Source organism: Schistocerca piceifrons, chromosome 11 (genome assembly GCF_021461385.2).
Source record: "Schistocerca piceifrons isolate TAMUIC-IGC-003096 chromosome 11, iqSchPice1.1, whole genome shotgun sequence".
Taxonomy (NCBI): Eukaryota; Metazoa; Arthropoda; class Insecta; order Orthoptera; family Acrididae; genus Schistocerca; species Schistocerca piceifrons.
This window is the reverse complement of record NC_060148.1, coordinates 53494186-53507346: the sequence shown is the minus strand read 5'-3', so window position 1 is coordinate 53507346 and position 13161 is coordinate 53494186. Positions and strand designations below refer to the sequence as shown.

The following is a 13161-nucleotide window of genomic DNA, read 5'->3' as shown; positions in this document are numbered from 1 at the left end:
TGTTAATGACACTGCCTGCTGCCGTCCCGTAAGAGTCTAGATATTCAACAGCCTGATGCACTTCATGACCTGATCTGACAAGAAGGATCAGGTCGTCCGCATATGCGCGACAAACGAAAGAGTTCTCATTAAGCGCTATCCCAGTAAGTGAGCGCCTCATAACACACATCAGCGGCTCAAGCGCTATCGCAAACAGCATCATGGAGAGTGGGCACCCTTGTCGGACGGAGCTGTTAATAGGAACCGAGCCCGCTTCCCGACCGTTTACAATCACCTTCGATGTAGCCCCTCGTATTAGCCTCATAATGATGGAGATGAAAACAGGTGGAATCTCCATTCGGCTCATGACTGACGCCAAGAAGTCATGGTTTATCCTGTCGAACGCACGGTCGAAGTCCACAGATATCATCGCTGCTCGCATTTTACAAGTTTCCGCAAGGGCGATAACGTCACGGTATTCACTTAACGCCGAGGAGATGTTGCTTCGCACCCCTAGGCAAGCCTGATCAGGGGATATTGTCCTGGATATCGCCAGCTTGAGACGAGACGCTAGTAGCCGTGCAAAAATTTTATAATCGGTGTTTAGCATAGTGAGAGGCCGATATTGAGTAACACTACGACTCCTCTCCATCTTCGGGATGGGAAGAAGAAAGCCCGTCACAAAATCCGACGGTAGGCGCATGTTCGGACTCATCGCCTCATTGTACATCGACACCAACTGTGGCATCATCATGTCCTCGAATTCTCGATAAAACTCTAGCGTAATCCCATCTGGCCCCGGTGATTTATGGGCCGCTCCTTTTGTGAGTGCCACCTTTATATCGTCTTCTGTGAGTGGCTCCATAAGCGCTGCCTTATCCGTCTCTGTCAGTGTCGTTTGCAGATGTTGCAGTATCTCGTCCCCTACCTGACGGTCCGTCGGTGTACCGGCATAGAGATGGCGGAAATGCTCTAAAAATTCATTTGCAATGTCCTGTTGTGTTGTCAGTTGACGGCCATCTAAACCGTGGAGCACTGTTACCAATGCCCGGCGGTAACGCTTATGTTCCCGCGACACAAGGTGCATCGAGGTACGTTCCCCAGTGATGGTGTCAAGACATCTTGCCCGTATTGGGATGCCACCCAGTCGTCGTCGCGTGATCGATAGGATTTGTGCCTTGACACGATGAACTTCCGCATGATGTTCTGCAGACGGCACCTGGAAGGACAGCTCACGAAGCATGGTGTAATAATAATCAAGAGTGTCTCTCTGCCATCTCGCCTTATCCCGACCATACTGTATTAGAGCTCTTCTTATTGCCGGCTTAGTGCACTCGAGCCACCACTGAAGCACGGAGGTATACGTTGGTAGACGGCGTTGACATGTGGCCCATACCTCCTCGACTCTCTGACGACATTCGGGGTTCGCCAAAAGGGACGAATTGAGCTTCCATGTCCCGCGGCTTCTCCACACACTTTGCCTAGGGAGTGACATGGTACAAATGTAAGCCAGATGATCAGTAAATGCCGTAGGCCATCGTTCCGCGTCGACCACCTTATCCTGTAGGCCAACCGAAACATATATTCGATCGAGTCTGCTCGCCGAGTGACTGGTAAAAAAAGTATATCCCTCACGGTTCCTATGAATCATGTCCCAGGTGTCGCTTAACTCCAGATCCCGGCATAGCACATGCAATTCACGACAAGTATTGTAATGTGGTGTCTGGTCTTTTTGGGCTAAAACACAATTGAAGTCACCACCTATAATGAAATGATCGAATCTGCCGGTAAATAAGGGCACAATCTCTTCCGAATAATATCTCGCACGCGCCCGTCTGTTGTCTGTGCCGGAAGGGGCATAAACATTGAGAATGCGAATTCCATTAACAGTTATCGCCAGTCCTCGTGCCGAAGGTAGATAAGCCAGGTCTCGGACCGGAATCCCGTCCCGGACCAATATCGCCGTTCCACTGTCGTTGTTCGAGTGCGGCGAGGTGTAGGAGATGTATCCATGTACGTCCTGGAACTCAGGAATGTAAATTTCCTGCACCATCAGTATATCCACATCCGACGCGTATATCATGTCCCTAAACAACTGCTGTTTCACGGGCGATCTAATGGTATTTACATTCACTGTCCCTATTCTGTATGCCTGGGGTCGAGTAGCTGTCATCTCCACATGATGTTAAAATGACAAAGTTTCACCGTGTCGATAGTCCCGTTGCACATCCGCCGAGGGTCGCCCGAGGAACGTGTCCCTGCGGCATTAGGTTTCTTGAGATGCGGACGGATGCAAGGCCCCACCAATAGAATGGTCCGCATCGGTGATGTCGTCGTCCTGCTCATACCAGCTGATACTATTGGTGTGCTCCAAATTTTCCTGTGCGGCATTGAAGTGTGACATCTGTTGTTCTTTCGCAGCTGTAGACTCCACCGCCGAAGGGGTAGCAGGCCCCTGAGCGGATGCGTCGTCTGAACGATATGACATCATTTCACTGTCCGAATTCATATGATCTGCGACATCCGAAGCTTGTGGTTCCATATCAGACAGGTCCATAGTGTTAGACTCATCAGGGCTCCCTAGAAGAGAAGGGAGCGTCTCCGCAGAGTTTAGTCGGCGCTTCTTGCGGCGCTTTGGCGAGCGTTGTTTGCGGGCCCTAACCTCGGCCTCTGGTGTCGGCGCATCTTGTATCTCCTGCTGTCTCGCCGCCGCCACAATCCCCTGGGGCCGTTCCACTTCAGCTTCCATGCCTACTGGGATGCTCTCATCCTCTTTCTGCGCCACCTGTAGTGTCTGAGATTGGAGGTTGGTCGGAGCCATTCTTTCTTCAGTGGCGTCCGATGGCGCCTCAATCAACTGCGGCGTCGGTTCGATGGTGCGCTCCGACCTCGGCGTCACCTCCCCGCGAAGTGCCGTCACGTAAGTCATCGGCAGTGACGTTGGTGTGGTCGGATTCTGGAAGTCTCCGCTGGGGAGTTGCACGAGTCTCCTCTGCATACACGCTGATCGAAGATGTCCTTCACCACCACACCCGGAGCATGTCCTGGGCTGTCCATCATAGATGACAATAGCTCTACAGCCGCCGATGTTTATGTACGATGGCACATGTTTTGTAAGGGCAATTCGCACCTGTCGGACACCATTGAGCACTGGATACGTGCTAAAACTTGCCCAGCGTTCGGCCGTATGACTAATAACTCTGCCATATGGCTGGAGTGATTCAGTGACCAATGATTCGGGTATCTCGAAAGGCAGCTCGAAGATTCGAATCGTACGCACGCCCAGGCCCGAATGAGCGACTAAAACTTCGCCAATATGACCATCGGAGTGTCGGAACTGGAATCCTCGTTTGGCGTCTTCAATGATCCTATCACATGCTGCGTCGTCAATCATCTTCACGTAAAGAGTGCTGCTCACGATTGATAAATGAATTCCAATAATCTCCGTGTAATTAAGATGCACTTCGCCCTCAAGAAACGTTCGATTTCGAAAGCCTTCGGTCTTGCATACTCGTTACAGAAAGTGAACTGTATAGTGGTTTTTCGGAAATTGTGTGCCATTGCGTTCGATTTAAACAGTAACACACGCGAGTGACGACGGTGTAAACACCGCTTCTTCCGCGACCGTTCGCAGCCGAGACGTAAACAAGTCCGAGCTGCTCCGCGGCTAAAGGCGGACTTCGACTGAGACTCGATCTCGGGACCTTTGCCTTTCGCAGGCAAGTGCTCTACCATCTGAGCTACCGAAGCACGAGTCACGCCCGGTCCTCACAGCTTTACTTCTGCCAGTATCTCGTCTCCTACCTTCCAAACTTTACAGAAGTTCTCCTGCGAACCTTGCAGAACTAGCACTCCTGAAAGAAAGGATACTGCAGAGACTTGGCTTAGCCACAGCCTGGGGGATGTTTCCAGAATGAGATTTTCACTCGGCAGCGGAGTGTGCGCTGATATGAAACTTCCTGGCAGATTAAAACTGTGTGCCCGACCGAGACTCGAACTCGGGATCTTTATCTTTCGCAGGCAAGTGCTCTACCATATGAGCTACTGAAGAACGAGTCACGCCCGGTCCTCACAGCATTACTTCTTCCAGTATCTCGTCTCCTACCTTCCAAAATTTACAGAAGCTCTTCTGCGAACCTTGCAGAGCTAGCACTCCTGAAAGAAAGAATACTGCAGAGACTTGGCTTAGCCACAGCCTGGGGGATGTTTCCAGAATGAGATTTTCACTCGGCAGCGGAGTGTGCGCTGATATGAAACTTCCTGGCAGATTAAAACTGTGTGCCCGACCGAGACTCGAACTCGGGATCTTTATCTTTCGCAGGCAAGTGCTCTACCATATGAGCTACTGAAGAACGAGTCACGCCCGATCCTCACAGCATTACTTCTTCCAGTATCTCGTCTCCTACCTTCCAAACTTTACAGAAGCTCTTCTGCGAACCTTGCAGAACTAGCACTCCTGAAAGAAAGGATACTGCAGAGACTTGGCTTAGCCACAGCCTGGGGGATGTTTCCAGAATGAGATTTTCACTCTGCAGCGGAGTGTGCGCTGATATCAAACTTCCTGGCAGATTAAAACTGTGTGCCCGACCGAGACTCGAACTCGGGATCTTTACCTTTCGCAGGCAAGTGCTCTACCATCTGAGCTACCCATGCACGACTCACGCCCGGTCCTCACAGCTTTACTTCTTCCAGTATCTCGTCTGCTACCTTCCAAACTTTACGAAGCTCTGCTGCGAACCTTGCAGAACAAGCACTCCTGAAAGAAAGGATACTGCAGAGACTTGGCTTAGCCACAGCCTGGGGGTGTTTCCAGAATGAGATTTTCACTCGGCAGCGGAGTGTGCGCTGATATGAAACTTCCTGGCAGATTAAAACTGTGTGCCCGACTGAGACTCGAACTCGGGACCTTTGCCTTTCGCAGGCAAGTGCTCTACCATCTGAGCTACCGAAGCACGAGTCACGCCCGGTCCTCACAGCTTTACTTCTGCCAGTATCTCGTCTCCTACCTTCCAAACTTTACAGAAGTTCTCCTGCGAACCTTGCAGAACTAGCACTCCTGCAAGAAAGATACTGCAGAGACTTGGCTTAGCCACAGCCTGGGGGATGTTTCCAGAATGAGATTTTCACTCGGCAGCGGAGTGTGCGCTGATATGAAACTTCCTGGCAGATTAAAACTGTGTGCCCGACCGAGAGTCGAACTCGGGATCTTTACATTTCGCAGGCAAGTGCTCTACCATCTGAGCTACTGAAGAACGAGCCACGCCCGGTCCTCACAGCTTTACTTCTTCCAGTATCTCGTCTGCTACCTTCCAAACTTTACCAAGCTCTCCTGCGAACCTTGCAGAACAAGCACTCCTGAAGGAAAGGATACTGCAGAGACTTGGCTTAGCCACAGCCTGGGGGATGTTTCCAGAATGAGATTTTCACTCGGCAGCGGAGTGTGCGCTGATATGAAACTTCCTGGCAGATTAAAACTGTGTGCCCGACTGAGACTCGAACTCGGGATCTTTGCCTTCCGCAGGCAAGTGCTCTACCATCTGAGCTACTGAAGCACGAGACACGCCCGGTCCTCACAGCATTACTTCTTCCAGTATCTCGTCTCCTACCTTCCAAACTTTACAGAAGTTCTCCTGCGAACCTTGCAGAACTAGCACTCCTGAAAGAAAGGATACTGCAGAGACTTGGCTGAGCCACAGCCTGGGGGATGTTTCCAGAATGAGATTTTCACTCTGCAGCGGAGTGTGCGCTGATATCAAACTTCCTGGCAGATTAATACTGTGTGCCCGACCGAGACTCGAACTCGGGATCTTTACCTTTCGCAGGCAAGTGCTCTACCATCTGAGCTACTGAAGCACGAGACACGCCCGGTCCTCACAGCATTACTTCTTCCAGTATCTCGTCTCCTACCTTCCAAACTTTACAGAAGTTCTCCTGCGAACCTTGCAGAACTAGCACTCCTGAAAGAAAGGATACTGCAGAGACTTGGCTTAGCCACAGCCTGGGGGATGTTTCCAGAATGAGATTTTCACTCTGCAGCGGAGTGTGCGCTGATATGAAACTTCCTGGCAGATTAATACTGTGTGCCCGACCGAGACTCGAACTCGGGATCTTTACCTTTCGCAGGCAAGTGCTCTACCATCTGAGCTACTGAAGCACGAGACACGCCCGGTCCTCACAGCATTACTTCTTCCAGTATCTCGTCTCCTACCTTCCAAACTTTACAGAAGTTCTCCTGCGAACCTTGCAGAACTAGCACTCCTGAAAGAAAGGATACTGCAGAGACTTGGCTTAGCCACAGCCTGGGGGATGTTTCCAGAATGAGATTTTCACTCTGCAGCGGAGTGTGCGCTGATATGAAACTTCCTGGCAGATTAATACTGTGTGCCCGACCGAGACTCGAACTCGGGATCTTTACCTTTCGCAGGCAAGTGCTCTACCATCTGAGCTACTGAAGCACGAGACACGCCCGGTCCTCACAGCATTACTTCTTCCAGTATCTCGTCTCCTACCTTCCAAACTTTACAGAAGTTCTCCTGCGAACCTTGCAGAACTAGCACTCCTGAAAGAAAGGATACTGCAGAGACTTGGCTTAGCCACAGCCTGGGGGATGTTTCCAGAATGAGATTTTCACTCTGCAGCGGAGTGTGCGCTGATATGAAACTTCCTGGCAGATTAATACTGTGTGCCCGACCGAGACTCGAACTCGGGATCTTTACCTTTCGCAGGCAAGTGCTCTACCATCTGAGCTACTGAAGAACGAGTCACGCCCGGTCCTCACAGCTTTACTTCTTCCAGTATCTCGTCTGCTACCTTTCAAACTTTACGAAGCTCTCCTGCGAACCTTGCAGAACAAGCACTCCTGAAAGAAAGGATACTGCAGAGACTTGGCTTAGCCACAGCCTGGGGGTGTTTCCAGAATGAGATTTTCACTCGGCAGCGGAGTGTGCGCTGATATGAAACTTCCTGGCAGATTAAAACTGTGTGCCCGACTGAGACTCGAACTCGGGACCCTTGCCTTTCGCAGGCAAGTGCTCTACCATCTGAGCTACCGAAGCACGAGTCACGCCCGGTCCTCACAGCTTTACTTCTGCCAGTATCTCGTCTCCTACCTTCCAAACTTTACAGAAGTTCTCCTGCGAACCTTGCAGAACTAGCACTCCTGAAAGAAAGGATACTGCAGAGACTTGGCTTAGCCACAGCCTGGGGGATGTTTCCAGAATGAGATTTTCACTCGGCAGCGGAGTGTGCGCTGATATGAAACTTCCTGGCAGATTAAAACTGTGTGCCCGACTGAGACTCGAACTTGGGACCTTTGCCTTTCGCGGGCAAGTGCGCAAAGGTGCTGCGTAAAGGCAAATGGCCGCTCAGTGACGCTGTGTTTCAGAGTTGTCTACAACAACAGAACGAGCTCAGAAGGTTGAGGGGAGCACAGCTGGGGACCTGGCCGCCCTGCTCGACGCCGGCGATGGAGCCGTGGTGACGCTGGTGGCGGGTGACACGAGGCTGGTGGCGCACCGGGCCGTGCTGGCTGCCAGAAGTCCCGTGTTCCAGGAAATGTTCCAGCACGACCCGCTGGAGGCCAGCGGCGGCCGGGTCGTCATCCCAGACGTGGAGGGCCCGGTGCTGCGCCACCTGCTGTCCTACATGTACACCCTCCAGGCCCCCCAGCTGCCCAGCGTGGCCCCCCAGGTGCTGGCGGCAGCTGACAGCTACGGCTTGCCCCACCTGAAGGCCGCGTTCGAGCAGCAGGTGGCCGCACAGCTGTCGGTGGAGAACGCGGTTGCCACGGCTCTGCTCGCGCTGAGGCACTCCTGCCCTGTCCTGAAGCAGGCCGCCGTCACATTCATTAAGGCCCACACTCTCCAGGTGGTGATGACGCAGGGCTGGGCAGACGCTGCAGTCAGCCACCCACACTATGTTGTAGATTTAACTCGACTGATTGCAGAGCCACCTGCACAAACCAGGTATGCACATGTAAAGTGTTCACCTATTCTCCCAGATCTGTATATGTTTCTGCCTCTAAACCAGTATTCATCGTTACATCTTAATGTCCTGGCAAGTAAATTACCTTTGTGGTGCCTGTGCTGAGAAACGTACCTTACTGGCAACTGAAAAAGCTGTATCACATATCTCTCAGTGCTGTGTGCACCTTCTCATATCACGTTCATTAAAACCTCAAAACTGTGTTTATTAGCTGAGAAAGCAGCCAAAAATAAGTCGTGGAATGCCAACGTTTATCACAATTTTACAAATTCACTCAAGCAGTGCACCCTTATTTGTACTGATTAACTGTATTAAAGTACTTGTGGACAATAAATTGTTATTTAGCTTTTGTGCACCTAGTTCCTGAACAAAGGGCTCATTGACTGTGTAAACAACATGAGACACTTCCGCTTTGGACAGAAATATGTGGTGCTGAACGCAGTCTGATGCAGTGATGTTTGTAGGATGCACCCAGGGCTGTTGAGAGATTGGTCCTTGTTCTGTCCAATGTGCTAGAACTTCTAAAGCCGTTCACACACAGTAGAATTTCAAGTAGGTTGTGTCTCAGCTGGTGTCCATGGCGAGACACCTATAAATGCCGCCGGCCGCGGTGGTCTCGCGGTTCTAGGCGCGCAGTCCGGAACCGTGCGACTGCTACGGTCGCAGGTTCGAATCCTGCCTCGGGCATGGGTGTGTGTAATGTCCTTAGGTTAGTTAGGTTTAAGTAGTTCTAAGTTCTAGGGGACTGATGACCACAGCTGTTAAGTCCCATAGTGCTCAGAGCCATTTTTGAACCTATAAATGCCGTCATGCTGCATAAATACAAGGTGAAGATTACGAGCAAATATATCGCTCAGGAAGACTGTAACATGCAGCAGTGCAGTTCCAGGACAGTAAGGTATATACAATTTTCCGTTTTTCTATGTTCCCATGCGGTAAATATTGGTATGTACCAATTTTGTAGCTGTAGTAAGCTTTGTGTGTTACATATACACTCCTGGAAATGGAAAAAAGAACACATTGACACCGATGTGTCAGACCCACCATACTTGCTCCGGAGACTGTACAATCAATGATCACACGCACGGCACAGCGGACACACCAGGAACCGCGGTGTTGGCAGTCGAATGGCGCTAGCTGCGCAGCATTTGTGCACCGCCGCCGTCAGTGTCAGCCAGTTTGCCGTGGCATACGGAGCTCCATCGCAGTCTTTAACACTGGTAGCATGCCGCGACAGCGTGGACGTGAACCGTATGTGCAGTTGACGGACTTTGAGCGAGGGCGTATAGTGGGCATGCGGGAGGCCGGGTGGACGTACCGCTGAATTGCTCAACACTTGGGGCGTGAGGTCTCCACAGTACATCGATGTTGTCGCCAGTGGTCGGCGAAAGGTGCACGTGCCCGTCGACCTGGGACCGGACCGCAGCGACGCACGGATGCACGCCAAGACCGTAGGATCCTACGCAGTGCCGTAGGGGACCGCACCGCCACTTCCCAGCAAATTAGGGACACTGTTGCTCCTGGGGTATCGGCGAGGACCATTCGCAACCGTCTCCATGAAGCTGGGCTACGGTCCCGCACACCGTTAGGCCGTCTTCCGCTCACGCCCCAACATCGTGCAGCCCGCCTCCAGTGGTGTCGCGACAGGCGTGAATGGAGGGACGAATGGAGACGTGTCGTCTTCAGCGATGAGAGTCGCTTCTGCCTTGGTGCCAATGATGGTCGTATGCGTGTTTGGCGCCGTGCAGGTGAGCGCCACAATCAGGACTGCATACGACCGAGGCACAAAGGGCCAACACCCGGCATCATGGTGTGGGGAGCGATCTCCTACACTGGCCGTACACCACTGGTGATCGTCGAGGGGACACTGAATAGTGCACGGTACATCCAAACCGTCATCGAACCCTTCGTTCTACCATTCCTAGACTGGCAAGGGAACTTGGTGTTCCAACAGGACAATGCACGTCCGCATGTATCCCGTGCCACCCAACGTGCTCTAGAAGGTGTAAGTCAACTACCCTGGTCAGCAAGATCTCCGGATCTGTCCCCCATTGAGCATGTTTGGGACTGGATGAAGCGTCGTCTCACGCGGTCTGCACGTCCAGCACGAACGCTGGTCCAACTGAGGCGCCAGGTGGAAATGGCATGGCAAGCCGTTCCACAGGACTACATCCAGCATCTCTACGATCGTCTCCATGGGAGAATAGCAGCCTGTATTGCTGCGAAAGGTGGATATACACTGTACTAGTGCCGACATTGTGCATGCTCTGTTGCCTGTGTCTATGTGCCTGTGGTTCTGTCAGTGTGATCATGTGATGTATCTGACCCCAGGAATGTGTCAATAAAGTTTCCCCTTCCTGGGATAATGAATTCACGGCGTTCTTATTTCAATTTCCAGGAGAGTATTTGTTTCACTCTGTCCACGTGCTAATCTGGGTGGTAACGTACTCGCCTCCTGTGCAAGTGGCCCCGGGTTCGATTCCAGGCCCAGTTGGAGATTTTTCCGCTTGTGGACTGGACGCTGTGTTGTCATTATCATCGTTTCATCATCATCACCGGCATGCAAGTCGCCCAATGTGGCGTCGACTGAAATAAGAGCCGGCCTAACTTCCCCATATGGGGGTCTGCCGGCCAACAATGCCATATTCACTCTCTTGGTACATGTATGCAACACCACTGCAGTTTCCATAACTAAATTCTTTCAGTCTGCTGTCCACTGTGGCCGAGCGGTTCTAGGCGCTTCAGTCTGGAACTGCACTGCTGCTATGGTTGCAGGTTCGAATCCTGCCTCGGTCATGGATGTGTGTGATGTCCTTAGGTTAGTTAGGTTTAAGTAGTTCTCGGTCTAGGGGACTGATGACTTCAGATGTTAAGTTTCATAGTGCTCAGAGCCATTTGAACTATTTGAATCTTTCAGTCTCTTGGATACCACAGGATTAAGGTATAACTTGTAAGAAATACAGGGTGATTCAAAAAGAATACCACAACTTTAAAAATGTGTATTTAATGAAAGAAACATAATATAACTTTCTGTTGTACATCATTACAAAGAGTATTTAAAAAGGTTTTTTTTCAGTCAAAAACAAGTTCAGAGATGTTCAATATGGCCCCCTCCAGACACTCGAGCAATATCAACCTGATTCTCCAACTCGTTCCACACTCTCTGTAGCATATCAGGCGTAACAGTTTGGATAGCTGCTGTTATTTCTCGTTTCAAATCATCAATGGTGGCTGGGAGAGGTGGCCGAAACACCATATCCTTAACATACCCCCATAAGAAAAAATCGCAGAGGGTAAGATCAGGGCTTCTTGGAGGCCAGTGATGAAGTGCTCTGTCACGGGCTGCCTGGCGGCCGATCCATCGCCTCGGGTAGTTGACGTTCAGGTAGTTACGGACAGATAAGTGCCAATGTGGTGGCGCTCCATCCTGCTGAAATATGAATTGTTGTGCTTCTTGTTCGAGCTGAGGGAAGAGCCAATTCTCTAACATCTCCAGATACTGTAGTCCAGTTACAGTAGCACCTTCGAAGAAAAAGGGACCAAAAACTTTATTGGCTGAAATGGCACAGAAAACGTTCACCTTAGGCGAGTCACGTTCATACTGAGTTGTTTCCCGCGGATTCTCAGTGCCCCATATACAGACATTGTGACGGTTGACTTTCCCTTTAGTGTGGAAAGTTGCTTCCTCACTAAACACTATCTTTGAAACGAAAGATTCATCTGTTTCCATTTGAGGAAGGATAAAATCACAGAAATCGATTCTTTTAATCTTATCAGCTGCAGACAGTGCTTGAACCAATTTCAGACGATAAGGTTTCATAACTAACCTTTTTCGTAGGACTCTCCATACAGTTGATTGTGGAATTTGCAGCTCTCTGCTAGCTCTGCGAGTCGATTTTCCTGGGCTGCGAACAAATGCTTGCTGGATGCGTGCTACATTTTCATCACTCGTTCTCGGCCGTCCAGAACTTTTCCCTTTACACAAACACCCATTCTCTGTAAACTGTTTATACCAACGTTTAATACACCACCTATCAGAAGGTTTAACACCATACTTCGTTCGAAATGCACGCTGAACAACTGTCGTCGATTCACTTCTGCCGTACTCAATAACACAAAAAGCTTTCTGTTGAGCGGTCGCCATCTTAGCATCAACTGACGCTGACGCCTAGTCAACAGCGCCTCAAGCGAACAAATGTACAACTAAATGAAACTTTATAGCTCCCTTAATTCGCCGACAGATAGTGCTTAGCTCTGCCTTTTGTCGTTGCAGAGTTTTAAATTCCTAAAGTTGTGGTATTCTTTTTGAATCACCCTGTATATCTGTAGACATTCCATAACTGGTGGTGTAAGTAAATGCTAGTCCTCTGGCCCCCATATGTATACACCTGCCCACGCAGTGTCTCTCTGTGCAGTACCGCAGCCACTACAGAGAGCAGGTCAGCACCCATCACTCGCTCCCACGGCGACTACGGCCAAACTGCTGTCACAGCCCCACCACACGTGGCAACTTGCCACACCCCTCCACCTGACGATGCCACTGTACGTCGGATGCGGTGAGTTGCGTCACTACACGTGCAGTACTTCTACAGTTGTAGTACTAACTATTGTTGCAATAACCAAGTTTCACACTAAAATAACCGAATTTTTTGATGAAGTAGGGGTTACAGCTGTACTCGAAGTTTTTGAGTTATTATATGGTGGAATTTGAAGTTTGACTGGATGTGCGTAAGAGAGATGTACATCGTTCTCAGTGTTTATAGTGTTTATGTTCAGCTAAGAACCACTCTAATGCAACTGCATGGGAAATGTGCCATACAAACTACATTCTGTGTGTTACTGCGTTTCATGCAGTTTCTGCATTCAGTGATGATTACGGATCTTACATATTAGTCCTAAAGGAAATGTATGTGTGTGTGTGGAAGCAGGGTTTTAGTGCATGCCATTCCACAAAACCTAGATTTTGTGGAAACTGTAGATACAAATGTAAACAGGTTCCCTGAAAGAAATGATGAAGGAATAGTAATCAGACATGAAAGTAGGAGGGAAAACTGAATATTCAGTAGACTTGTTTTGAGTTTGTGTTTTAATATAATTAGTATTTTCTTTAAATGACTTCTTTAGGTACCTATGTATCTAGTGATCTAAAAATGGACATGAACAGTCACAACAGCAATAAGCTTTTCTTAATGTATTAAG

The 13161-nt window shown here is 50.0% G+C and overlaps 1 protein-coding gene across 1 annotated transcript in view; it reads left to right on the top strand.

Moving 5' to 3' along the window:
• Window positions 1–13161, top strand: part of LOC124720442 (serine/threonine-protein phosphatase 6 regulatory ankyrin repeat subunit C-like) — an 80943-nt gene that overhangs the window by 49726 nt on the left and 18056 nt on the right. The window contains exons 4-5 of the mRNA XM_047245794.1: window positions 7364–7943; window positions 12378–12518. Of these exons, the coding sequence (XP_047101750.1) occupies window positions 7364–7943; window positions 12378–12518 (721 nt within the window). The remainder of the gene's footprint in view (window positions 1–7363; window positions 7944–12377; window positions 12519–13161) is intronic.